At 59.2% G+C, this 23,578-nt stretch overlaps 9 protein-coding genes across 9 annotated transcripts; 6 read left to right on the forward strand and 3 right to left on the reverse strand.

The window, feature by feature from the left end:
* Positions 1-1,423: 1,423 nt before the first annotated feature.
* BKA78DRAFT_299697 (uncharacterized protein) lies at positions 1,424-2,232 on the forward strand (the record flags this gene model as incomplete). Its single annotated transcript, XM_066887091.1, has 3 exons — positions 1,424-1,534; positions 1,588-2,027; positions 2,067-2,232. The coding sequence occupies 3 exons, from the start codon at positions 1,424-1,426 to the stop codon at positions 2,230-2,232; spliced, it is 717 nt and encodes a 238-aa protein (XP_066740117.1).
* Positions 2,233-3,220: 988 nt separating this feature from the next.
* On the forward strand, positions 3,221-3,787 carry BKA78DRAFT_299698 (uncharacterized protein; the record flags this gene model as incomplete). The annotated part of the gene is made up of 1 exon (XM_066887092.1): positions 3,221-3,787. The coding sequence occupies one exon, from the start codon at positions 3,221-3,223 to the stop codon at positions 3,785-3,787; it is 567 nt and encodes a 188-aa protein (XP_066740118.1).
* Positions 3,788-6,387: 2,600 nt separating this feature from the next.
* BKA78DRAFT_356843 (S-adenosyl-L-methionine-dependent methyltransferase) lies at positions 6,388-7,897 on the forward strand (the record flags this gene model as incomplete). The annotated part of the gene is made up of 2 exons (XM_066892121.1): positions 6,388-7,677; positions 7,742-7,897. The coding sequence occupies 2 exons, from the start codon at positions 6,388-6,390 to the stop codon at positions 7,895-7,897; spliced, it is 1,446 nt and encodes a 481-aa protein (XP_066740119.1).
* A 57-nt stretch (positions 7,898-7,954) lies between these two features.
* On the reverse strand, positions 7,955-9,112 carry BKA78DRAFT_257946 (carboxymethylenebutenolidase; the record flags this gene model as incomplete). The annotated part of the gene is made up of 2 exons (XM_066885231.1): positions 7,955-8,466; positions 8,530-9,112. 2 exons carry the CDS (start codon positions 9,110-9,112, stop codon positions 7,955-7,957), a joined length of 1,095 nt encoding a protein of 364 aa, XP_066740120.1.
* Positions 9,113-10,999: 1,887 nt separating this feature from the next.
* Positions 11,000-12,712, forward strand: BKA78DRAFT_325956 (uncharacterized protein). The gene is made up of 2 exons (XM_066889400.1): positions 11,000-11,429; positions 11,575-12,712. The coding sequence occupies exons 1-2, from the start codon at positions 11,189-11,191 to the stop codon at positions 12,489-12,491; spliced, it is 1,158 nt and encodes a 385-aa protein (XP_066740121.1). The 5' UTR covers positions 11,000-11,188; the 3' UTR covers positions 12,492-12,712.
* Positions 12,713-13,401: 689 nt separating this feature from the next.
* Positions 13,402-15,737, reverse strand: BKA78DRAFT_299703 (magnesium transporter NIPA-domain-containing protein; the record flags this gene model as incomplete). The annotated part of the gene is made up of 2 exons (XM_066887093.1): positions 13,402-14,925; positions 14,970-15,737. The coding sequence occupies 2 exons, from the start codon at positions 15,735-15,737 to the stop codon at positions 13,402-13,404; spliced, it is 2,292 nt and encodes a 763-aa protein (XP_066740122.1).
* A 671-nt stretch (positions 15,738-16,408) lies between these two features.
* BKA78DRAFT_356847 (COG4 transport protein-domain-containing protein) lies at positions 16,409-18,992 on the forward strand (the record flags this gene model as incomplete). The annotated part of the gene is made up of 2 exons (XM_066892122.1): positions 16,409-17,587; positions 17,667-18,992. The coding sequence occupies 2 exons, from the start codon at positions 16,409-16,411 to the stop codon at positions 18,990-18,992; spliced, it is 2,505 nt and encodes an 834-aa protein (XP_066740123.1).
* Positions 18,993-19,024: 32 nt separating this feature from the next.
* On the reverse strand, positions 19,025-20,880 carry BKA78DRAFT_325959 (Ribophorin I). The gene is made up of 4 exons (XM_066889401.1): positions 20,433-20,880; positions 19,527-20,384; positions 19,328-19,469; positions 19,025-19,263 (listed from the first exon to the last, which is right to left on the reverse strand). Exons 1-4 carry the CDS (start codon positions 20,774-20,776, stop codon positions 19,123-19,125), a joined length of 1,485 nt encoding a protein of 494 aa, XP_066740124.1. The 5' UTR covers positions 20,777-20,880; the 3' UTR covers positions 19,025-19,122.
* Positions 20,881-20,906: 26 nt separating this feature from the next.
* BKA78DRAFT_273796 (Indigoidine synthase A like protein-domain-containing protein) lies at positions 20,907-23,324 on the forward strand (the record flags this gene model as incomplete). Its single annotated transcript, XM_066885546.1, has 4 exons — positions 20,907-21,210; positions 21,257-21,844; positions 21,897-22,212; positions 22,263-23,324. Coding segments are annotated over 4 exons (2,265 nt in total), but the record flags the coding sequence as incomplete, so codon positions are not given.
* Positions 23,325-23,578: the final 254 nt, after the last annotated feature.

Here is a 23,578-nt window from a genome sequence, read left to right on the forward strand (position 1 = left end):
AGACTGGGTTGCGCTGTCGCTAGAGCTTAATCACTGACATTTCAAAGGCACAAATTCAAGGTGACGTTAAAATCTTATAGGAGGCCATAACAGTGATATAAACCACTACTCGGGAAAGAGACTTGGGCGAGACTTGGGCGAGCGCTGAAACATAAAGCAGGCAGTGTTAAGGCTTGAGGTTCTGCGGGTTCACGACACCAAGCAAGAAAGAGGCAATCATCCTCAACGTCCCGCGCAAGGCGAAAGGCGTCAATGAAAAAAGCAGCAATCAAAAATTGCGCCATTGGAGCCCCCGAAGGAACTTCACACCCGGCAGCCGCCGCGTTGTGCAGTGCAGGGCCGGCCGGGTGGCTTTGTGCGTCCTTGATGCGCACTCGGCATGGCTAGGTAAGTATGAAAAGAGAGAAAAAGAGTTCGTCTGGCAGAGGGTTGAGAAGTCTTTTATAGTTACCTGGAGCCTCGCTTAATTGTGATTGTACGTAAGCATTTGAACATGGCCTCAGGCGACGAGGTGGAATGGCGTCATGGAAGGTCGGGGAGGGTTTTTTGTTTGACCCGCACCCTGCATTTTAACACTGCCGCACCAACACTGTTTTTAAAAATACCACACAACAGATTCTTTTTCACTTTCGCTGTTTGCTTTGAAGACCCAAGATTTGGCGTGCCACCGAAACTTTTCTCCTCGGGGCTTCAGATCCAATACTACTACAATACACACACTGACGAGTTCTACCTAAGACACAACCACAACGTACCCAAATCACCAGTTGTATCAATGTTTTGTCGGATACACACAATCCCTACACCAAATACTTGGCCAGCGGTTTTGAACATGGTCTCTTTGGCAGACCCGCTTTCTGACCAGCTTTCTCAAGACAACACTGACTAGTGACGCGAGGAAGATGCCCATCAACCTAATGTTGAAGCTTTCGAAGACATGTATGGCAAGCAGAAGACACTTGCGCTATTACCAAGGACCTGTCGGCTGCCCGCTATAATAAGGAGCGTCGCGTGGAAGTCGCTACAACGCCTGCCGATTCGCGCCACGCCGGATGGCTTAGTCACACTCGAGACTTCATTCAGTCAGGCAAGGAAACTGGGGGAAAGAAGCATTTCAGAGTGGTTGGATCATCTGGAACGCAATATAGAGGTCCTGGAGAGTGCTGTAGGAGAGGGCGTGTACAAAGATTGATGCAGTGTTGAAATGGCTGGAAATGGGGGGAACCAAGTACAGACTTGAAGACAATTGAAGGTGATTTTAGCAGCAGTAGATACCGGGAGGGCTAGTTTACGCCTTGCGGGTGGATTCACTTCGACCTTCACTTTGCGCACTGGTATTGTGAAGAACTGAAATTTGAAGAGCCAGTTCTTTCTCGTCCGCGTCCCAGGATCTAACACCACCACAACCACAACATCGCATCGCATGGACGAGGATCACTCACAACACAACACCACGCACTCTGGCCATCCAATCACCGAAATTTCAAATCAAATACCCACAGCGTCTCCCGTGTTTGCCGCAATGGCTTCCACGGTAAGTCTCCTTTCCACTGCACTTGCTTGGAGCAACACTGATTCGTTCCAAAGCCCACGACCGCAACTGCAGCCTTGGAGTTCGCCAAGGAGACGCTCGCCGAACAGCAGCAGTTGCTCAAAGAGAGCCGCACCTTTATCGAGGAGCTGGCAGCAGATCGCCGTGAGAAGAAGCGTCGCGTGGAGCTGGCCACGACGCGTGCCAACTCCCGGGAGGCTGGATGGCTCGCCCACACCCGCGAGCGCGTTCAGACGGCCCGGGATGACGACAACGCTGAGCAGGTCATGGAGGCCATGGAAATCGCCAAGATTACCATCGGTTACGTGATCGACGCGAGGAAGGATTTGCAGGACGAGAAGGAGGCCCTTAAGAAGGTCACAAAGCAACTGAATGCGGCGAAGAAGAACCACACGGAGATCAAAGACAGTATCAAGAAAGTCAAGGACATAATGTCCAAGCTCAAGGTGGAAGAGCATCAAAAGTCCGGCGGGCAGTAGTTGGCGCTTGGACGCGCTGCTGATGACATCAAGAGTGCGACCAGGCCCGACACGAAAAAGGCTACAGAGTCTGCGCTTTCTGACGCCAAGGTACCTCGCGCCGGTGGATCTGCTACACCCAATGGACATTGCAAGCCGGTCGCCGATCGCCAAGACGAGCTTTCGGACAATTTCAACCGCTCGAGGAAAAACGGACAGTGAGGTTGCTCAGCAGTGGGGAAAGGCAAGAGCGACATGACCAAGGTGACTAGCTCCCTCTTTTCTGTTTGGTGGTCGACAAATGGCCTAACTGCGAGATTTACCAGGACAATGGAACGTGAACCCCATTCGACATCAATCGACGGATAGTCGGCAGCGGAGTTAGCTCGTAATAAAAGCAATGACAGAATGATTCGACTCCCTGGTTCCGTGCTTCTTGTCCACCGATGTGACACGCTGAGATGAACAACATTACTGAATACAGATTTTTCTGAAGACAGGCCAGGCTGCAAATCGGCATAGTGGAATAGACAGAATGAACAGCTGGCACAGTGAAGGATATTCCGCACTCTCAGGTCAACAGAGACTGAGCTATATTTAGTTTGCGGTGGTGAAGCTCATAATTGAGGTTGCTTGCCCAGGTGGTTGGGCGGCTGGGAAAATGGAAGTCATGCAGAGGCGACTGCCTCAAAGAGCACTTACAGCTTGGCCCCGTGCAACCAGAACTCGATGTGACTTGAGCCCGTGACTATCCGTCCAACACCAACTTTCTGCATCATCATTTTGCATCACCCAGACTTCTGGTATCAATCGTGTTACTCGACCAGCCTTTGAGCGAACCATTATTTCCACCAACAACGTCAGCCATCATCCCCACACTGCCTCAACTCTTCTCACCATTCGGATCAACCTCGACCTGCGCAAGAGCCATCGCTCAAAACGAGATGGATAGACCGACGGATAGACCATACGCAATTGTCTTCCCTCCTCACGACAGGGACGTACCAACGGAATGGTCGTTCTGGCCGAGAGTGGTGTGCATGGCTCCACATTCCGCGCGACAGACATACAATGAGCTAACGTGAGCCGCAACAAAGGGCGAAGAGATTGATGGGTTGAGCCACTCAATGCTAGTGAGCAAGCAAGTGTCGTCGTGGAGGAGACGCAAGAAGAGCTGACATGCGATGCGACAATACAGAGCGATTACTCCATGGTGGCAGATTACGAATGTCCAAACACCCCGGAACTCAGCGATAACGACTGGGATCGCGACGACGAAATAGAGCGCCTGGGCTTGAAGTTCCATTGGCAAAGATATGTCGCCCGGAGGCTCAACAACACAATAGACCGCCTGTCGAAACGCCTGCGCAACCTTGGATTGATATTCAGAAGCCGCACAGCAGAGCAGTGGCAAGCGCTCGGGCAGGAACACCAAAATCAGCAGGCCAATCTCCATGCACATTGGATGAGCGGCAATCAGGACCCAGAGCTAACTGAATATCTGGAAAAACAAGCGCGCATCGCATGGAACAATTTCCAACCTTATCACGAGCGTCAGACGACCAAACAATCTCTCGATGGAAAGCTGTTTCAGAGGCGGACCCGAGAGCTCCGGATGCGAGAGATCACAAGGTGCATCAACAAGAAATGGGGTCTTCCAATGCAAGACTGGAACACCAAGATTTATCATTACCATTTCCAAGTCCGACCACCCGGCGGCAATGGTCAGCCAGAGCAGCAAGCTGAGGAGTTTAAAGTCGAATCAATAGAAAGTTGAAAAGGGGAAGGGGCAGGAGGACTCCCTGTACGCGCTTTCCTCGTGGGGTGTTGAAAGACAGTCGATGAGGACTGATGTCGACCGCTTCCGTCTACACTCATCATCAGCTTCAAAGTAGCGTAGTCTGCATACTCACTACCGGAATCAATACCATCTTTAATCGCCATGGCATCGTCCAAAGTATCTGCTGCAGTATCAATCCTAGAGCACCCCGAACAACCGAGGAAACACTGACTGTACACAGTTCTGGGGAAACCGCAATGTCCCGCGTCTGAAGGTCAATACGGATACCCCGAGCCAACAACAGCCCAACGAATCAGCTGTGTCAAGCACAAGCGTCTGCACGTCGCCGTTCAAGACTGCCTTGCGCTGCTTCCGCCACCCGGGTGTTTTCTGCTACACGCACAAAGACTGCTGGCGGAAGGCCAACCTTCGTTCGCCGTTCGGGGCCTTCAACTTTGGGCCCAGAGCATCTTCTCCATCACTGCCTGGCGCTCATTCGCCTGTGACTGGCCTGACTCAACCGCGAAACGACTCTCGCCCATTGTCTGCAGGATCTTTCCCACCACTTGGCACCCATCCGCAACCCCAGACCACTCATCCAGTGTGGAACGAGTGGCGTGCGCGGCCCAAGGTGTCTTTGCCATCTTCTTTTAGCCCTCAGTCTTGTGTCGCCGCCGTTGGCGCAGCCGAAGCCTCCGAGTCTCGCCTGCAATCCACATCTCATTTGCAACTTGCTGGCTCCCAGTCGCCAACCAGAGTCTCGCATTCTTACCCGCCAACACCGACGTCTTATCAATCGCTCCCTTCTGATCCACCGTGCACGGCCACGGCCTCTGAACCAACATACATCGCGCCCCATGCACCATCGCCAGTGTTTTCGCCACCTGGACCCTCGACGGATCTTGGTCCAGCGCAAAACATATCACATTCACCAGTCCCGGACCCTGCCATACCGCAAGTTGGATCGCAGTCACCAGTGCCGGGGCCGAGTCCATCGCGAAATGCATCTCGGCCGAAATCCACGTTTCGTCCCCAAGCCGCGGTCTTTCATCCATCAGTCCCGGGCTCTTTGAACACCCAGGACAAGCCCTACAATCCGCCAAGTACGGCGACAGGCGCGACGTCCACCATCTCTTTTAATCCAGAAGCGACGCCTTTTTGCCCAACTATTCCCGGCTCTTTCAGCACCCTGAACGTTGGTCGCCATGCGCCGGGCCCGGCAACACGTGGAGTGCCAGTTGTACCTTTTCCGCACTTCTCTGGTTCCACTGTCGCTCAGAATGGTGTCTCTCATGCCCCGAAGTCTGTCCCTTGTCAATCTTTCCCCGGCTCTTCTAGAGCTCACACTACTGTCTCTCGTTCTCCAGCTTCGAACGCTCAGCCCCGGCCAGCTTCCTTCGGCCGACTCTGCGACGGTATCTCTGGCGCTCACAGCACCAAAGTTCAGGCACCGCAGACGCTCGTCAACCCAGGATGCGCTGGCCCTTCTGACAATCAAACTACCACACCTTATGTGTCGACTTTGGGACAGCCCGCCGCAACAGTCGATGTAGACGTCGGAAACAACGTCAGCAACGTGGAATCCATCGACAACCCGCTGCCACACTACAAAGCTGGCAGCTACAAACGTCAAAGCCACAGCCCAAGTCGAGCCGGAGCATCAGCATCACTCTCGGCAGCTACTCCTGAATGGAGGGTTGGCGCAGCCGCGAACGGGCCCGCACCCGAGCCACCGCGCAAGCGCGCGCCACGATTCCCTCCAGGCCTTCCTCTCCCCGCCAGCGCCCTGCGGCGAGACTTTGGCAAGCACGAGCGCGCTGTCAAGTGGCGCGGCAAGAACACTGACCAACCTACCTGGAGCATGCCCGCCATGTACCACGCCGACAGCCCCGAAGGCCGCATCTACGCGGCGATGGAAGAACAGTATAGGCTGGAGATGAGGATTGCAGCGATGGACACGCATGCCGTCGTGATTGGTGCGGAGACGAGGTCGATGTTGCGGGCGCTGGACGGCGTCAAGGAGAGGGAGTGGGTGGGAGGCGAGGAAGTCAGAACTGGCGTGTCGAGAGAGCAGAGGCAGAAGATGGAGTCCAAGTTGCACAGCCTGCAGACGCGCCAGCGCGGCGTCAAGAGCGTGATGGATGGGTTGCGCGGGCAGTGGGAGAGGGCTGTTGGGCAGGAGCGGGCGGCGAGGAAGGAAATGGCTGGGTGCCGTGCTCGGTAATGGGACTGGAAGGCAGCCGTCAAATCATTGATTCTCTGGCATGACAAACATGGGTAGAGGCAGTGATTGTTGCGCGTATGCATGTCGTCCAACGACGTGTCGTCCAAATAACCTCGAGCTCGGACCAGCCGCGGCCGCCAGGGTCCCCGCTTTGACCACGCCACGCCTGCTATTTTTCGTCTGCTCTTCCTTGGTTCCCTTTCTCGACCTTGCACATGCCAGCCGACTAGCTTCCTGACCTTATCCTCTCCCACACGAGGAGCGGACAAATCTGACGACACATCGCACGCCAACACAAATACCTGCCAACCAAACAACAACAACGTCTCCCCTCCTCCAACCGCCGCTCCACCACCACACCATCACAACCACCATGTCAACCGTCGACCTCTCCTCCGCCGCCGCCGACCTCGGCATCGAGCTCCCTCCCCACTCCACAGCACAAACAACATCCACTGACGCCGACGACGACGAAACCCTCGCCACGCAATCGCTCCTCCTCGCCTCCTCGCACCACGACGTCGTCGCGCTGCGCGACATGCTGCGCTCGACGCCGGCCAACGTCGCCGACGCCGAGACGGGCATGACGCCGCTGCACGCGGCGCTGCGGGCGTTTGAAGCGGACGATGAGGAGGAGGACAAAAACCGCAGCACCAACGGAAACACCAAGAGCGAGGAGGACCAGAACAAGCAGCACGACGACAACGACCTCGCCCGCGCCGCCGAAACCGTCAAGCTCCTCCTCGCCCACGGCGCCGTGTGGAACGACCTTGACGCGCGGGGCGAGACGCCCGGGTGCGTCGCCGCACGGCTGGGCCTGCGCGAGTGCTATGCGTTGATTGTGGATGCGGGCGTGCGGGCGGAGTTATTGTTGGCGCGCTTGGATGAGTATCAGGTGCTTGGCGGCGGGGAGGATGAAGATGAGTCGGATGAGGATGAGGATATGGCCGAGGATGGAGATGTGAATGGGGATGGGGTGGTGGAAGAGGAGGAGGAGGAGGGCTTCGAGGTGGTGCCAGCAGGCGCGAGCGAGTCGCTGAGCGCGTCGGGCGTCGTTGTTGTCGATGATGGCAACGCCAACGGCGAGGAGCTGGAGGCGTCGGGCGTTGTGGTGGGCACCAACGAAGAAGAAGAAACCCAGAAAAAAGACGTCAACAGCACCGACTACCTCGCCTCCTCGCTCACCTTCACAGCCGACTGTCTCCTCGACGCCGACGCCAACGGCGTCATGATGGAGTGGGAGACGGGGCTGATGCGGCGACACGCGGAGCTGCTGGCACCCAAACCCGGCCTGCGCGTTCTCAACGTCGGCCACGGCATGGGCATCATCGACGGCATATTCCAAGAAGACGCGCGCCGGCCGGCCGCGCACCACATTATCGAGGCGCACCCGGCGGTGGTGGCGCGCATGCGGGCGCAGGGCTGGGACAAGAAGCCCGGCGTCGTGATCCACGAGGGCCGCTGGCAGGACGTGGTGGCGGGGCTAGTCGAGCAGAACGTCGTCTTCGACGCCATCTACTTTGACACGTTTGCCGAGGAGTACAAGGCGCTGCGCGACTTTTTCGGCGAGTACGTCATTGGGCTGCTTGATTCCGAGGGCCGCTTTGGCTTCTTCAACGGCCTGGGCGCGGATCGCAAGGTCTGCTATGATGTCTACACAAAGGTTCGTATTATAATGTCTACCTACACGAAGAAGAAGAAAGATTGCTAATTTTGGTTGGGATTAGATTGTCGAAATGGACCTCTTCGAAGCCGGCTTCGACACCGAGTGGGAGGAGATGCCCATCCCCGACCTCGACGCCAACGGCGAGTGGGAGGGCGTGCGGCGCAAGTATTGGGTGCTGGACACGTACAGGCTGCCGACGTGCAAATTCATTGCATAAAAGCGCCGGCCCCATGAATGCGTTAAATCGTTAGAATCGTGACGGTCCTCCGAGCTGCTACCACTTTTCAATCAACTCGTTGCTGGGCACCGACTCCTCGTCGAGCAGCTTCCGCGCGCTGTCCTCGACAATCGGCAGCTGCTGGAGGCCCTTGTCGCGCATCTGCTTGGGGACGGCGGCGGGGTTCAGCAGGCCGGCCTGGACGAGGACGCTGGCCTGGTCCCAATAGACCTTTTCGCTCTCGACCTTGCCGCCTTTTATGCAGACGATGCTGACCATGGCGATGTCGATGCGCTTGTTGGTCGGCGGCACGCCCGGCAGGATCCACGGCACGTCCTGCGTGTGGCGGAAGCTGACGACCATTTCGTCGACGACGCGGTCGACGCCCGCGGTGCGCGAGATCAGCCGGATGTTGAACGACGGTGGGAGTCCTGGGTGGAAGAAGTCGCGGTAGAAGCGCATCAGCTGGCCCCGCCCGATGCCGCCTGTCCCTGTCGGCACGTGGTTCAGGTACGGTTGCGGGACCATGGTCGTCATTGTTTTTTCGGCGTCTTTGGAGCTGAATTTGTCTGGGTCGAAAGCTGTCAGCGCCACCCCTCCAATAATCAATTATACAACAATTAGACTCGTACATTGCAAATGCTCCTCCCACACGCTCTCCAAATCCACGTTGATGTTGAGGCCGCGCCGCACGCAGCCGAGGGTGCGCGACCAAGCCAAGCCGGCGCTGACGGGCTCAAACTCGTCGAGGTCGGCCTCCGCAAAGCTGACGGTGGTGCCGCGATACCAGTAGCTCTTGACAGTGCAGCCGCCCAGCTGCTGGTCGCCGGCAACGTGCAGCACCATGTGCAGCTGGGTGGGGTACTTGTAGTTTGGGCTGGGCAGGGCGTCGGGGTAGTAGGCGACGAGGGCGGCGAGCCGCGGCATGGGCTTCATGGCGAGCTGCAGCGCGACCGTGGCGGCTTGCCCGAAGGCGATGATGGCGTAGTGCTCGCCCAGCTCGAGCGCGTCGGGGATGGCGCGGATTGTGTTGATGAAGTGGTCGCGGTTGGGCAAAAGTCCGTGGTAGTGCACGCTGAAGCCCTCGGCGCGCAGGGTCGAGAGCGTTGTTGGGTCGAAGTCGGGGTCGTCGCCGAGCACGTGGACTTGCGGTGGCCGTTTGTTGAAGCTCAAAAAGCCCGTCGTGGGGCCGTGGCCGTTGGTGAGCGAGCCCATGGTGGGTGGAGTGAGGAGAGGAGTGTGAGTGTAGTAGAGGCGCGAGAGGAGGAGGGGTCGTCGAGTGTCGTAAGCTAGGCGCAGAAGAGGCTGGAAATGGGATGAGCTAGACGGACGGGCGGCGCGGGACGAGGCGCGTGGCCTGGTGGCAGCGAGGGATGTAGGAGTTTTGGGGGAGAGTGCCTGGTTTTGTGAGAAGATCCCATGGAAGCTGGCCGTCGCAAAGTGACGTCAGTCCGAACATGTCTCTCGCCTCACCACCAACCTCCACCCGACCAACAAAACTCCATCGTCAGCCACCCCGCGACCAAACACCAGCCACATGGGCTAGGATGACTATTTTCTCGGCGCTGGGCCAAATTTGGCTCCCGTCGCGTCGCAGCCTTCCGCCCTCCCGTCTCTGGCGCCAAGCCGTCTGGGTAGAGTTTGACACAACCTCAGCTGTCTTTACTTAAACCCAACATCGTCAACACCATGAGAGCACGCCCTCCGCGCCGCCAGGGCAGCCCTCTCTCCACAGCACCCAGGAGCTCTGCGGAGCCGCCACCATGAATCGACCGAGCGACGCGCACCCAACGAACGGCCTCTACACGCACCCCAACGCCCACGTCCGCGTCGACTTCGGCAAGCCCGGACCCGAGTCGTGGTTGAATGGACAGGGCGTCCTCGTCTTTGGCGGCGCGACTGGTGCTGGTGCCGCAGCTGTGAGGGCACTCGCTGAGGCTGGGTATGTGTGATTGGTTGGCCGAGCGAGGTCTGGCTGGCTGACGAGTTTGGTGCAGGGCCTATGTCACGATTGCGGATAGCAATGCCAACGAGGGCCAGCGCTTGATGCTGGAGCTGGTCGGGAAAAATCTACGGTAAGATGGTGCGCTCGTCTCTTGGTTATGGCGTTGGAGTGCAAAAAGTCTGTGATACTCTATTTCTTCTCAGTCAAATGCTCGCTTGCTTTCGATTTGCTTCCTCTTCTTCCGGTGTGGTCCCTGGATCATTGAGACCAGGACTGAGAGATGCAGCGTCCAATACACCTTTGCCAATCTTCCCGTCTTCCGCTCTCAAACCGAAGCCATCCACTACGCCTCCGTCTTCAGTCCGACCTCGACCCTCTCCGTCATCATATGCGCAGCGATTCCACCTCCTACTCTGTCACGCGGTCCTTCTCTTTCGATTCTCTCTTGGCTGCGTACAACCACGACAGACTCGACATTTCCCAATCCTCTCCCCCCGCCGTCCACCGCTCCGCTCGACCGCGCCATCACCGCCACTTATCACGCCGTCCATCTTGCTCTCCACCACTTCCGGCAATCGCCGCCCTTGATCCCGCAGAGAAATGGCATGCCACACCATCACCACAATGCCAGCAGCACATCTGCCAAATCAGCCTCTTCCTCTCCGTTGAGCCATCCCGCGAACCACTCACCGACATCCTTCAAGACTGCCGGCACGAGTACCAGCGCCCACGCGCCAGCGGTCCCATCTCAACCTGCCCCTGCGCTCCCTCTTGATCCCAGCACCGCGCTGCACGCGCATCCGGTCGTCAGTAGCGAAAACGGCGAGACGAGCACCAGCCCCAAGTGTCCAACGACTCCAGGCTCCCTCCCTGCGCCAGGCGTGCCCGTGCCGTTGTCGGCGGCTGAGCTCATTCTGCCGTCGCCCGAGTCGCCGGCCGGCCGCGCGCTGGAGGCATCGATGCAGACGCTGAACCTAAGTGCCGATCTCCCGCCATGCGAGCGCAAGCATCTCGTCGTCTTGGCGCCGGCGGCCTTCCTCTCAGAGGACGTCGACGACGCGGATGACGATGCGGATGCGGATGGTGGATTTGGACGCGGCCGCCGGGCCTTGCACGCGCTGCCGTCGCACCACCTGGCCGAGCGCGCTGCCGCCGCGGGTTTGCGCGCCCTGGTCAAGGCGCTCGAGGAGCTCTGCGAGGCGGACGCCGTCGGGCCAGGCATCAACGTAGGATGTATCCCATGCGAAGAAGACGACGCGCCAAACGGCCATGCCGAGCCCAAGGGAAGCATCAACCTGGGACAGGAGGGCGCCAACTCGCCCGACGAGCGCTGCGTGCGCGCCGTCATGCGCATGCTTTGCGGCATCAGCCCAGGAGATGTATCTGGAGATGGCGACATAGTAGGCGACCCGGCGCGCGCGGGCATTGTGGATGTCGGTGGCGACATCCTCGTCACGCAGGACGACGCGCTGCTCGCCCTTGACCGCGACCTCGAGGCGGACCTGCTGCTGGCCGACGAGCCGACAGACGTCGAGGCCGACGCTGATGATGAGGCGTCGGCGTCGGCTCTGGACGATGATGATGAAGGTACGTATCACACACACACACACACAAACAACCATCAATCCCGCCGTCTCCTTATCGAGCACCTGCTTCTTGCTCGCATACCCCCTATCCCTTCTTTCCCTCGCCCACTCTCCATAGCAACAAGGACTGATGACAGGCGGCGCAGACTCCTCCTCATCATCAACGACGCACAGCGCCTCGCTCATGCTGGCCGCGCGCAGTGTCGCGCCGCTCGACCGGCCCTCGCCTTCGGCCTCGCGCATCGCGCTGCCCCCCGCGCTGGGCCAGGTGCGCGAGGAGGAAGAGGATGAAAAGGGCATGTCGCCTGTGATGCCCAAAGAAAGAGAAAAAGACGACCATCGCGGGAGAGAGCTGCCGACGGAAAGGAAGGCTGTGGGCGACGAAGACGACGAAGAAGAGGAAGAGCAGGGCCGCGCGGTCGGCGACGACGTGTTGGGCGTCATTGGCACAGCCAAGGCGACGGCGACGCGCGGTGATGCTGATGCGGATGAGCTGGAGCTAGAGCAGCAGCAGCGACGTGCAAGCAGCGGGTCGCGGTACGACGAAAAATCAAAGTCGGACGACACCAACCGGGACACGGAGAGAGAGACGGACGTCGTGCCCAAGCAGCAACAGCAGCAGCTACAACCCCAAACTGTCGCGCCGGAGAAATCGCAATCGCAATCGTCGTCACACGCACCAGCGTCATTGCTAAAAGACGCCGTTGTCTCTGCTGCTGCTGCTACGACGCAAAGATCATCCAGCTCCGAGACAAACGCAAACACGACCGCGCTCCCGCAAGTGCAGCCGACGCGTGCGGGGGCGGTGGACAATATGAAGCCGCTGCCGGCTGTGCCGAGGGAGCTGGGGGAGGCCGGTGGTGCGGCAGCAGCAGCGGTTGCGGTTGCGTCTGCGTCGGACAAGGAGAAGGAGAAAGAGAAAGAGGGCGTTGTTGCTGAGAGGGAGAAGGAGAAGGAAAAGGAGACGCGAGGCGGGGAAGTGGACACGGGGAAGGAAAAGGAGAAGGTAGACAGCGAAAGAGAAAGGAAGAGCATCAGCTCAGAGATATCTGAGACGTTTTAGCGGGGCGAGTTGGGGAAGATGGGAGCAGGAAATAAGTGGGAAGACGCGAAAGGGAAAAGTGCAAAGAAAAACCTACACATGTGCACTTGTCAAGAGGCACTGCTATAGTAGGGTAGGATGGGATGGGATAGGGTACGGTACGGTGCGGGAGGTACTAGTAGTAATGTATTTATACAACTTCACGCACGTCGTAAATAGGTATTGAACAACAATACACCTCAGCAAAGTAGCAAGATGAGTAAAGAGGGGGTGAAGGAGGGCGCAAGAGAAGAAGACAGCAGCAATTCACTGCTTAGGTGATTAAGATCAAGTGCCCTTGTAGAGAGGTAGCTAGCTAGCTGGTAAAGTTAGTAGCTCGGAGAAAGGTAGTGTATAAGGTGTATAGCATCCCTTTCTTATACTACTTACTTGCTCCAAAACCCCCTCCCTCCCTGTAACTACATATACTACCTACCTTTATCTGCTGTTCTTTATAAGCGACTATAACTACAGGTTAGCACCCTCGGTGGAGAGCCTTACGGGCCTTAGAGTGCTGTAACATCGGCGGCAATTGTATGCGTGTATATGGCTAGGGCTGTGCCTTAATTTTAGGGGTTTAGTTAACGTGGGGGCGGCATTTCCTCTTTTACTCTTTTTTATTCGGCCTGATGATATATATGTGCTTACTGACTCACTCCAGTCGCGTGCTCCCCCCTGATGCCGCTGGAAAAGGAAAAGAAAAAGAGGAATGTGTATGTACAGCCCCAGCCAACAACTCCACTCACGCACTGACGCCTACACCTAGACTTCCCATGCCAAACAGCCCAAGCCCTTGATCAAGCAGTCAAAAACAACTCCAACCACATCCATGCATGCCCCGGGCTATCCATCACTTCCATCATCACACACATCAAAACTCAAATCTCACGCCTCAAAACTTGCCCTTCTCCCCCCTCTCAAAAACCGCGTCGCTGTCATCCGTGTCCACCTTCCTCACCGCGCCAAACGCCTTTGGACTACCCCCCGCACTCCCACTCGCCCCACTCCCTGCTCCACCCCCTCCTCCATGCAACGCACCACTCGGCACGCCGGGCGCCGGGACGCGGATGTCCCGCGGCGCAGCAGCAAAGCCGGCGCCCGCGATCGAGTAGCCCGGCGGCTCGGAGAAGTCGTAGAAGCTGTCGTCGGTTTCGTCGAGGGGGTCGAGGTCGGAGGAGTCGGAGGCGCCGCCGCCGTTGTGGTGCTGCTGCTGCCCGCTAGGAGTGCTGTGATGACGCCCACCACCGCCACCTAATAGTGTCTGGCTGTCGCCCTTGACGAGGCCGAGGCGCTCCTCCTCGGTGGCCGGCGTGGCCGAGGGATTCGACGTGTTGGAATGGCCGCGCCTGTGGCCGCCCAATGATATAAAGTTGCGCCCGGAAAAGGAGAGCCCGGAGCGCGCAGACATGGGGCGCTCGGGGGGAGAAGTGGGACGTTGTGCGCTGTCCGAGTGGCGGGAGAAGGGGTTTTGGAACGAGAATTGGCGCTTGCCGCCGGAAGATGGGTTAATGGCGTGCGGCGGCGGCCGCGGGGGTTCGAGGTGGGGGGATTTGCTGGTGTTGGATGCCCATTGCAGGTGGCCGCCGCCGGGGCCGATGCTGTGGTAGGCGGTGTCGTCGTCGTCGCGCAGGCCGGGCGGCAGGCCGTAGACGTGAGGGGAGTCGGCGCTGCCGTCGTGGGCGGCGAAGTCGTGGGCCGATGTTTTGTGAGGGAGCGGCGGGACGGGCGGCACGTCCGAGTCCTCTGACTTGACGCCCACGGCGATGCTCTCGAGGGGGACGGGGTGCGTCGACGAATGATGCGGTTGTGATGCCGGCCGCTTCCTCCGCATGCTCAGCCGCGAGAAGAATCCCGGGTGGACTTCGCTCTCAGAGTCGGTCCCGTCGTCGCTGTCGGGGGCTGGGAACTGCGACATGCCCAACGGAGGGTGGACAGTCTTTCTCCTCTCAATCGAGTGCCCGCCCGACGAGACGACGGTCCGCCGCCGCCGCAGGCCGTCCCACTCGATGCTCTCAAACTCGCCAATCGGACGCAAGTACTCGGAATGCAGAGTTTTTGCCTCGACGGCCTCGCGCTTCTGACGCGCCTGTGAAAACGTGCGGATGATGGACGCGCTGCCGCGGAGCGTGTCTGCTCTGGGCTCGTACTCGGGCTCCTCTTGCTCGGCCACGGTGCGCACCTGGTCCAAGTCGCCCTTGAACACTGCGGCGTCCGGCACGTCCTTGGCAGACTTGGACAGCTGGAGGAGAATGACGCCGGAGCAGATTTGGAGGAAACCCATGATGACGGTTGAAATGGTCGAGGCGGTGCCCTTGAAGCCCTGGAAAAGAATCGCCGAAGTAACAATGGTGGAGGAGGTGAAGAAGACGTAGTAAGTTGGCGTGACGAGGGCGGCGTTGAAAAGATTGAGCGCTTTCTGTGTCTTGTTAGCGTGTCCTGTGAATTTGGGCAAAAACTTACATTCAAATAAATAATCTCGGTCAAAAGAGTCGCGACGACAAAAACGAAGAGGACGTAGAGGAACCACTGGTTGAACTGGGGCGTCCCGCCAATCTGGGCCACAATGGCGGCTCCGAGACCCTGGGTCGCAACCACGGACAGACCTCCAATCATGCTGCAAATGCTAATGTAGACCATCATGGTCTTTTTCCCCCACCTCGGCGCAACCCATATGGCAACGGCGGTGCAACCGACAATGACGACTCCGGCGTACGAAAGAAACCCGGGGGCTATGACGAGCTTCTTCATGTCCTGGATCGTGGCGACGGCCGACTGCTCGGGCGCATTGATGACAATGACGACGGATCCCACGATGCAGTTGAAGCAGCCCACCTTGCCGACGAAGCTCAGGCGCTCCTTGAGGAATATGGCAGACAGGATCGCCGTCACGACGACTGACAGGGCGCCCATGGGGGTGACCAAGATGGCGTCGACAAAGGCATATGCAACGAAATTGCAGACCTCGCCGATAATCATCAACGTCATGCCGGTCCACCACATCCAGTTGCGGAGGTAGCCGTAGCCCTCGCCGGCGACCTCGTTGTATTTTTCGTTTGCGCGCAGCAGGCCCTTTTTCTTCAAAACAAACGATATGCCGATAAACAGACCCGACGAGATGGCGAGGATGATGCCGATGACCTTGTAGACGGCGGGGCGGCTCTCGCCGCTGCCGGAGGATACGCCGCTGCGCGCATAGAGACTGTGGCCTGCCTCGTAGGAGAGGTCCATGGTGTGAGATGAGACGGGGTGAGGCGCAGCGGGCGCCTTGCGGGAGAATGGACGAGTGCGAGGGCGGAATCAGAGGGGTATCATGGAGCGCAACGAAAAAGATTCAACGAGGCGACAGAAAAAAAGGACGTCTTATTTAGAGCCGCGGCGGTGGCATTAGACGGGGTCGTGCCTGGTGTTTCACACGGCGGGAGTGATTGCGGAGGCTGGAGCGGGCCGCAGAGTCGCAGGTTCGAGGCGGTCGAGTTCAGGGACGAAAAAGGTAGCGCGGCAGTAGTACGCAAATTCGAGTGTTTGTAGGCAAGAGAGGACGGCTGGACAAAACTTGGGCGCGTGTTTAGCACGTTTGGTGTTTTTGAGGAGAAGGCTGGGCGGGCGCTTGCGTGGAGGGCGGAGACGGGGAGGTCGAATACGAGCTGGCGAGTGCGAGGGTGAGGCGGCGGGGCTTGGAATTTTGTACTCGTTCAAAGCAGGCGAATGAGGAGAGTCGGCGCAGAAAAAGGAGCTGGTCAGCCTTAGGGATGTTCGTGGGTGGTGGTGGGAGCAATTTTGCTGTGGTTGGTTGATTTAACCATGACATCGTTGGTCGTGGTCCCTTGCACTCCCACTAGCAACTCATCTCGCCCTAGCAACCACCTCCAGCTCACTTCTCCTCCACGTCGCCTCGCCGAATGGCCCACCACCCTCTCCCCGCCCTCGATGGCCACGACCACGACCACTACCACCATCATGACATTTACCAGGCCACCTCTGTCGCCGAAATCCACGCTACTCTGCAGCACCTCAACCGCCAAGATGCCGCCGTCACCGCCCGTCTAAACGACCTCATTGCCTCGCAAGAAGACCTCTCCCGCGAACTCGGCCGCCTGGATCTACTCCGCGCTCACCTTGGCTCGCAAGTCGTCAACACGCGCTCAATCAGCAATGGCATGCTATCCGACGCCGCCTCGACCGCCAATCGCATATCCAGCGCCGTCAAGAAGCTCGACAATGAGCAGGCCAACGTCAGGGCAACGCTCGAGGTGGTTGAGCAGGTCGCTGAGCTCAAGGCTTGTGTGCTGGGCGTCCACGGCTCAATGGGAGCGCCGCAGGACTGGGAGACGGCCGCCAGCTACCTCAACCGTGCCTCCGAGATCCCCGCCGACGTGGTCAATGGCAGCTTCGCCGAGGAAATCGTCCCCACGGCCGAGGTCCCTGATCCACCGCGGGTGACGCTGGACAATGCGGCCGAATCGCTGTGCGGGCTGTTCCTGCGCGAGTTTGAAAAGGCGGCCAAGGAGGGCGACGGCACCGGCGTGACGCGCTTCTTCAAGCTGTTTCCCTTGATTGGGAGGTCGGATGTCGGATTGGATGCGTACGGCCGCTATGTGTGCCACGGCGTATCTTCAAGAGCTCGGGCGAACCTCAACACGGCGTCTGGACCTCGCGACGGCTTCTTCTACGCCAGTGCCTTGACCAAGCTGTTTGAGCACATTGCGCAGATAGTCGACGGCCATGAGCCTCTGGTCGAGCGGCATTACGGCGTCGGAATGATGGGCAAGGTTATTGAGAGGTTGCAAATGGAGGCAGACGTCCAAGGCGGCATCATCCTCGACACGTGGCGCGATGAGCGCAATATTGATAGAAAGTTGACCGACATCAAGTCGTACGCCTTTTCTTTTCTCGTGCAGAGCTTCCTACCTGCTCCGGCTGGCGGCACTCCGCGTTCGGCTTCGCCGGCACAGCGAGAGCGCATGTCGACCGAAGATGAGGGCGTCGACATGAAGGAGGTGGATGGTCTCCTGAGCGAGACGGCCGTGATGCTGGGCCGCTGGTCCCTGTACACTAGGTTCCTCGCCACAAAGACTGCAGTAAGTTGTCACTACATAAAGTCCTCGACGACTGCAGTAAGTTGTCTATATAAAAAGGTCCTCGACTAAGCCGCTGCAGCCCCTTGGATCAGACGACGACCCGCCTGTCCTCACCATGCCCGACTTTTTGGCGTCGAGCAACCTGGCGAAAAAGGTACACGGAACGCTGCTCGAGCCTTTCAACGTCATGACGACCTTTTTCTTCCGCCGCTCCGTCGAAAAGGCGTTCCAGCTCGACGAGTTCCCCAGCGACCTGACGCTCAACCCAAACAAGCCCATTGGCTCGAGTCCGCCGTTTGTCACGTCGGCCGTCGACGACGTCATGTACATAGTCAACCAGGTGCTGCAGCGGGCCCTTTCGACCTCGCAAAAGGGCGTCGTGTCGAGCGTCGTGCCGACCATTGGCCGCGTGCTGGGCTCCGACTTTGTCGGCATGATCCAGCGCAAGCTGCGCGACGACGTGTACCCCAAGGCGGCGATACAGGGCGGCATGCCGCCCGAAGACAAGATCATCGCGTTCCTCGTGCTACTCAACAACCTGGACGTCGCGAGCGACTACATCAAGCGCATCGTGTCGTCGCACGTCTCATCCACCTCCCACCACTCGCCCCTCGACGACCTCTTCCCCTTTTCCCAAGACGCCGCCCACATGTCGACGCTCCTGACGACCACGACCGCGTCCATCACGTCCAAAACCGCCGAGCTCCTGAGCGACGGCATCGGCGTCGCCTTCCACCAAATCACAAAGCCCCGCCTGCGCCCGCTCCTCGCCGACGCCTTCCGCGACCTGGACTACGCGCTCACCGCGGCCGACATGGCGGCCCTCTCGCAGCGCGCCGAGGACGCCGCCTCGGCCGACCCAACCACGCTGCCCGCGTCCTCCTCCACCTCGGCCACGGCAGCCTTCACGCAGTCCTTTTCCTCCTCCACCCCTCCGCCCCCCGGCGGCGAACTCGCCGACCTCGCCAACCTGGCCGACGACGCCGTCCGCACGCGCTTCGCCCGCTCCTGGACCGCCCTCATGCGCCCCCTCCGCCGCATCACCACCCCCCGCAACTTCGACGCCCTCCTCGCCTCCTCGCTCGCCTACCTCGCGCGCGCCCTCGAAAAGCGCATCTGGGGGCTCTACGGCCGCGTCAACGCGCTGGGCGCCGCGCGCCTGGAGCGCGACGTCGAGGCCGTGGTCAGCGCGGCCGTGGCGGTCGGCAATGCCGGCGCCGGGTACGGGCTCAGGGAGCAGTTTGCGCGGTGCAAGCAGCTGGTGCTCGTGGTCGGCATGGAGGAGGAGGAGTGGGACGAGTGTGAGCGCGAGGCCGAGGGGGGAGTGGCGGAGGCGGGGGGTGTGCCGTGGGTGTTGGAGAGGGGCGAGAGGCAGAGGGCGCGGGCGATTGTGAGGGAGAGGTGATGATATGATATCACAGTTAGAGGTCTTGTATATTTTGAAACAAACAAAAAAAATTCACATTCACAGTTGCAATGTCCTTTCTATCTTAACGACTAATACTTTTTCTCTTCCCCCCATACAACACGATGCTCTACGCCTGTACCTTTTGCCGCGCGCCAATGCTCGTGTCGACGAGGCCGAGGGCCCACCAGGCGGCGAAGACGGCCACGAAGGCCGCCGTGATGGTCAGCGGCTTGCGGAAGCCCTCGAGGTACGGGTAGTCGTAGGTGACCTGTGTTGGCGAGTAGTTGTTAGCACGGGGGAGGGGACGAGGATGATGGGGGGAATCAACGCACAATCAGGTCGCGGCCGCGCCACTCGTCGTTCAGGTTGACGGCCGTCAGCTTGAGCGTCGTGCGGCCCACCGTGTCCATAAAGGTGCGGTGGAGCGCCGTTTCGTTTGCAATGAGGGGGACGGTTGTCTCGAAGCGGACGTTCCTGTTGATCAATCAGCCGTGTCCACGGGAGTGGAAAGATGAGATTGGCCAGCCATACTTTGCGCCCTCGGGCAGCACGACGCGCACCTCGACGCGCTCGTACTCGAGGCCCTCGGCCGACTTGGGGCCCTCGAGAAAGGGCACCTTGAGGGCGAAGCCGTCGCCCGTCGCCAGCTTGCGCAGGTAGCGGCCCAAGTCGCCGTTCCAGCCGACGCGGAAGCTGTAGTTCCAGCCGCCAAAGACGGGGTAGCGGGGGCGGATGTCGAGCTGGGAGCTGCGGTCCGTGGTGCGGAAGCGCGACGTCGACACGTTGCCAATGTCGTCGGTGAAGTAGGCGTCGACGGAGCCCGCGTCGAGCGGCATGCGCAGCTCGCGCAGCGCGCTCGTCGGCGGGTTCGCGTACATGGTCATCTGCCACTGGACCCGGCTGAAGTGGTTCTTGAGCTGCGCGCCGCGGTTCGTCAGCCAGTACCGCTCCTCGACCGCCACGTTGCCGCCCCAGTGGCTGACTTCGACGTCGCGCTCGAGGCGCTTTGCGTGCGTGAGGGGCTTCGTGAATTCGTAGCGCACGCTGACGGGCTCCTCGACGCCCGCCGGAATGTCCTCGTACGGCCCGTACGTGAAGCTGGTGCCCTGCCGCGTCGGGTCCTCGGTCTTGTCGGCGTTGGGCGACGGCAGCGTCGTGTAGTCGGTCACGTCGGCCGTGGGGAACTTGAGCTTGGTCTTTTGCTTTTGCGTCGTGTAGGCCGACGGCGCGTAGGCGCTAAAGGCATATTGCACGTATTGCTTGTCGCGCTGCTCAATGTAGGCGGGCAGGGGCTCGAGGACGGACAGAACGCTGTACGAGATGCTGAGGGTTTGTTGCTCAGACGGCTTGAGGGGCTGCGGCAGCTTGATGCGGTAGAACTCGACAGAGCTGGCTCGTTGTTAGCGTCACATTTGCATTCCACAGTGGCGAGCATACCTCTGGGAAGCGGGATCAAACTCGACAATCTCGGCTTCAAACGCAGGCTTCTCAGGTTCCTTCTTGTCCCGGACCTCAAAGCCTCCTACTCTTGCAATGACGCTCGACGTAAAGGGGACGTAGTATTCGTCTTGCGGCTTATCCGCAATGTTTTCGACGACAACATTGATGGTCTCGCGCGGGTATCCCTTTTCCAGATTCACATTGCGGACGAGGTTGGTGTTGCGGAAGACCTGGGGAGGCTTGAAGGCGGGGAGGATCTGCTTGGAGAGCAGCGGGTCGGAGCCATTGTAGGCGGCCGAGGCAGCGGCAAACCAGCCGAAAAGGAGTGGAAGCGACCTCATACTGAACAGATTGACACCAGGTCCAGCATTGGTGTGGGATAGCTGTCTGGTGTTGAGGTGGTGAAGTGATGATGCGTCCCGGAGACGTGTTCGCTTGGCCGACCTGGCCCAAGCTCACATCCCTGCAGCTGCCATGATTGTGCCACCGCCCGACTCAACACCACTCCATCCATCTTATCTCTGCTTACACGACCATGAAGATGACAGCCTTCTGACAGTCTCTCAAGACTTGTCCTCCAAAATGCTTGCCATGGCCTCTGCTCGCTCTGCTTTCCGCAGGGTACCCGCCTGTCGGAGACACGTGAGCGTCTTCGTCAAGCCCTCCAGGACGTCGCTGAATTCTGTCCTGCAAGTCTCGGAGGAAGTCCAAGAGGCTCTCCATGGTGCCACCAAAAAGCCCGTCATAGCCCTGGAAACTGCAATCTACACCCACGGTCAGCAAGAAACACCAAATCTCTGGAATTCTACTCATATGCCCAGGCTTCCCGTACCCGGAAAATGTGGCTCTTTCCTCGCGCCTGGAAAGCATTGTCCGCATGGGCGGCGGCGTCCCTGCAACCGTGGGCATCGTCGATGGCGTAGCTCGGGTCGGCATGGACCCAGAAGAACTGATCAGGCTTTCCCAATCAGCCGGAAAAAAGGAGACGCTCAAAATCTCCCGTCGAGACCTGGCCTACGCCTGCGGCTCCCGCTTCCTCGGCCCCGACCAGCAATTCGTCGGCGGCACGACCATTGCAGGAACCATGGTTCTGGCCCACCTGGCTGGCATCAAGGTCTTTGCGACGGGCGGTCTGGGCGGTGTCCATCGTGATGGCGAAAACACCCTCGACATTTCGGCCGACCTGACTGAGCTCGGTAGAACACCAGTCACCGTCATTAGCAGCGGCTGCAAGAGCTTCCTCGATATTCCACGCACGCTCGAGTATCTCGAAACACAAGGCGTTGCCGTTGGCACTTTTGCCGATGGACGAAATGGCCCCGTTGATTTCCCCGGGTTCTGGTCTCGGGATAGTGGTAGCAATTCTCCTCAGGTAGTCCGTGACGAGCAACATGCTGCAGCAATGATACGTGAGCAATTCCTCAAAGCATATCGCCCCTTCAATGCTAACCAGGGGAACAGATGCCCAGCACTCGATGGGGTTGAGTTCCGGAATGTTACTCGCGAACCCGATCCCTTCTGAGGCAGAGATTCCTCTCCAAGAAATCAGTGCCATCATCAAGGACGCCGTTGACGAGTCGTATCGACTCGGCATTTCTGGGGCCAAGAATACGCCGTTTGTCCTGGCCAAGATCCTGGAACTTACTCAAGGCAAAAGCCTCAAAGCAAACGAAGCTCTCATTTCGTCCAACGTCGCCCGAGCAACCCTGGTTGCCAAGAACCTGCTGCAGATGGAGCTCGATAGCACGAGTGGCAGTGGGAACGGAGCCGACAAGTCGTAGGTTTGCCCTCAGAATGCTGATGAGGCGTGGGCTTAGGGATTTCTAGGAAGGTGACGAAATTTGTTCAGACAAATGGATTCATGGAAGACGTCATGTCGATTTCTGATACTAGAAGTGTTGAGCCCAGCTCCTCCAGCGAGCGTCTTTCCCAAAGCAGTCCCCGCCAGTCTGTGCCAAAACCTACACCCGTCGTCCAGCCAGACATTGTCGTAGCAGGAAGTCTGGCAATCGATACTACGTGCGATTACATTCCGCGCTCAGGAGCGAAGGACTCCCATCCGTACAGAGGCACTTCAAACATGGCAAAGATACGCCAAAATGTTGGCGGCGTCGGCCACAATGTTGCCCTTGCAGCCCACTACTACGGCAAACAAGTGCGCCTTGTCAGTGCCGTTGGAAACGATCTCATGGGCCAGACGGCGCTCACTGCAATGAAGAAGCAAGGAATGCCAACAGACGGCGTATCCGTAATCGGCCGCGAAACGACCGCGCAATACGTTGCCATCAATGATGCACTCAAGGACCTGCATTTCGCAATGGCCGACATGGAGATACTGACAGACTTTAGCCATGACCTTGACACGTTCAACCACGGGCTGCGCGACCAGCCTCCGTCCTGGTTCGTCGTGGACTGCAATTGGTTCAAAAAGACGCTCCTCGGCTGGCTACTTGTCGCCAAATCCCATCCAACTCACAACATCCTCACGGCCTTGGAGCCAGTGTCGGGGGAAAAAAGCTCGCGATTCTTCACCGGCCTTTCCCAAGCCGGCAGGAAAACCGACGTCTTCCCCCGCCCCCTGGTCGACCTCGCAACGCCAAACGCGCTCGAGCTCGAGCAAATGTGGAAGACGGCGGAGAATGAGGGCTTCCTCAACACAAAGGAGCACTGGGCCGTCGTCAACGCCATGAACCTGCCGCAAGGCTCGGGCAGCAACATTCTGCGGCACGCGACGAGCAGCGAGCTGGTGGCCAAGGGCGTGCCGCAGCAGGCCATGCAGCTGCTGCCGTACATGCCCACCCTCGCCATCACGCTGGGCGAGCAGGGCGTGCTGCTGGCGCAGCTCCTGCGCGCCGACGACGCCCGCCTGGCCGACCCCGCCGCCGCGCCGTACGTCGTCGCCCGCTCGGGCAACGTCGCCACCTCGCACAACGCCAAGGAGGCGCGCGACCTGCTCGGCGGCGTCTACATGCGCCTGTTCCCCCCGCCGGCGCTCGTCAGCGGCGAGGGCAAGAAGAGTGTCAACGGCGCCGGCGACACCTTCATGGGCGTGCTGGTGGCGGCGCTGGCGGGCGGCGCGCGCATCGACGACGCCGTCGCCGTCGGCCAGGCTGCTGCTGGCTTGACGCTTCGCAGCTTGAATC

This window comes from Phyllosticta capitalensis (assembly GCF_038381095.1).
Source record: "Phyllosticta capitalensis strain CBS 128856 chromosome Unknown BKA78scaffold_11, whole genome shotgun sequence".
Lineage (NCBI taxonomy): Eukaryota > Fungi > Ascomycota > Dothideomycetes > Botryosphaeriales > Phyllostictaceae > Phyllosticta > Phyllosticta capitalensis.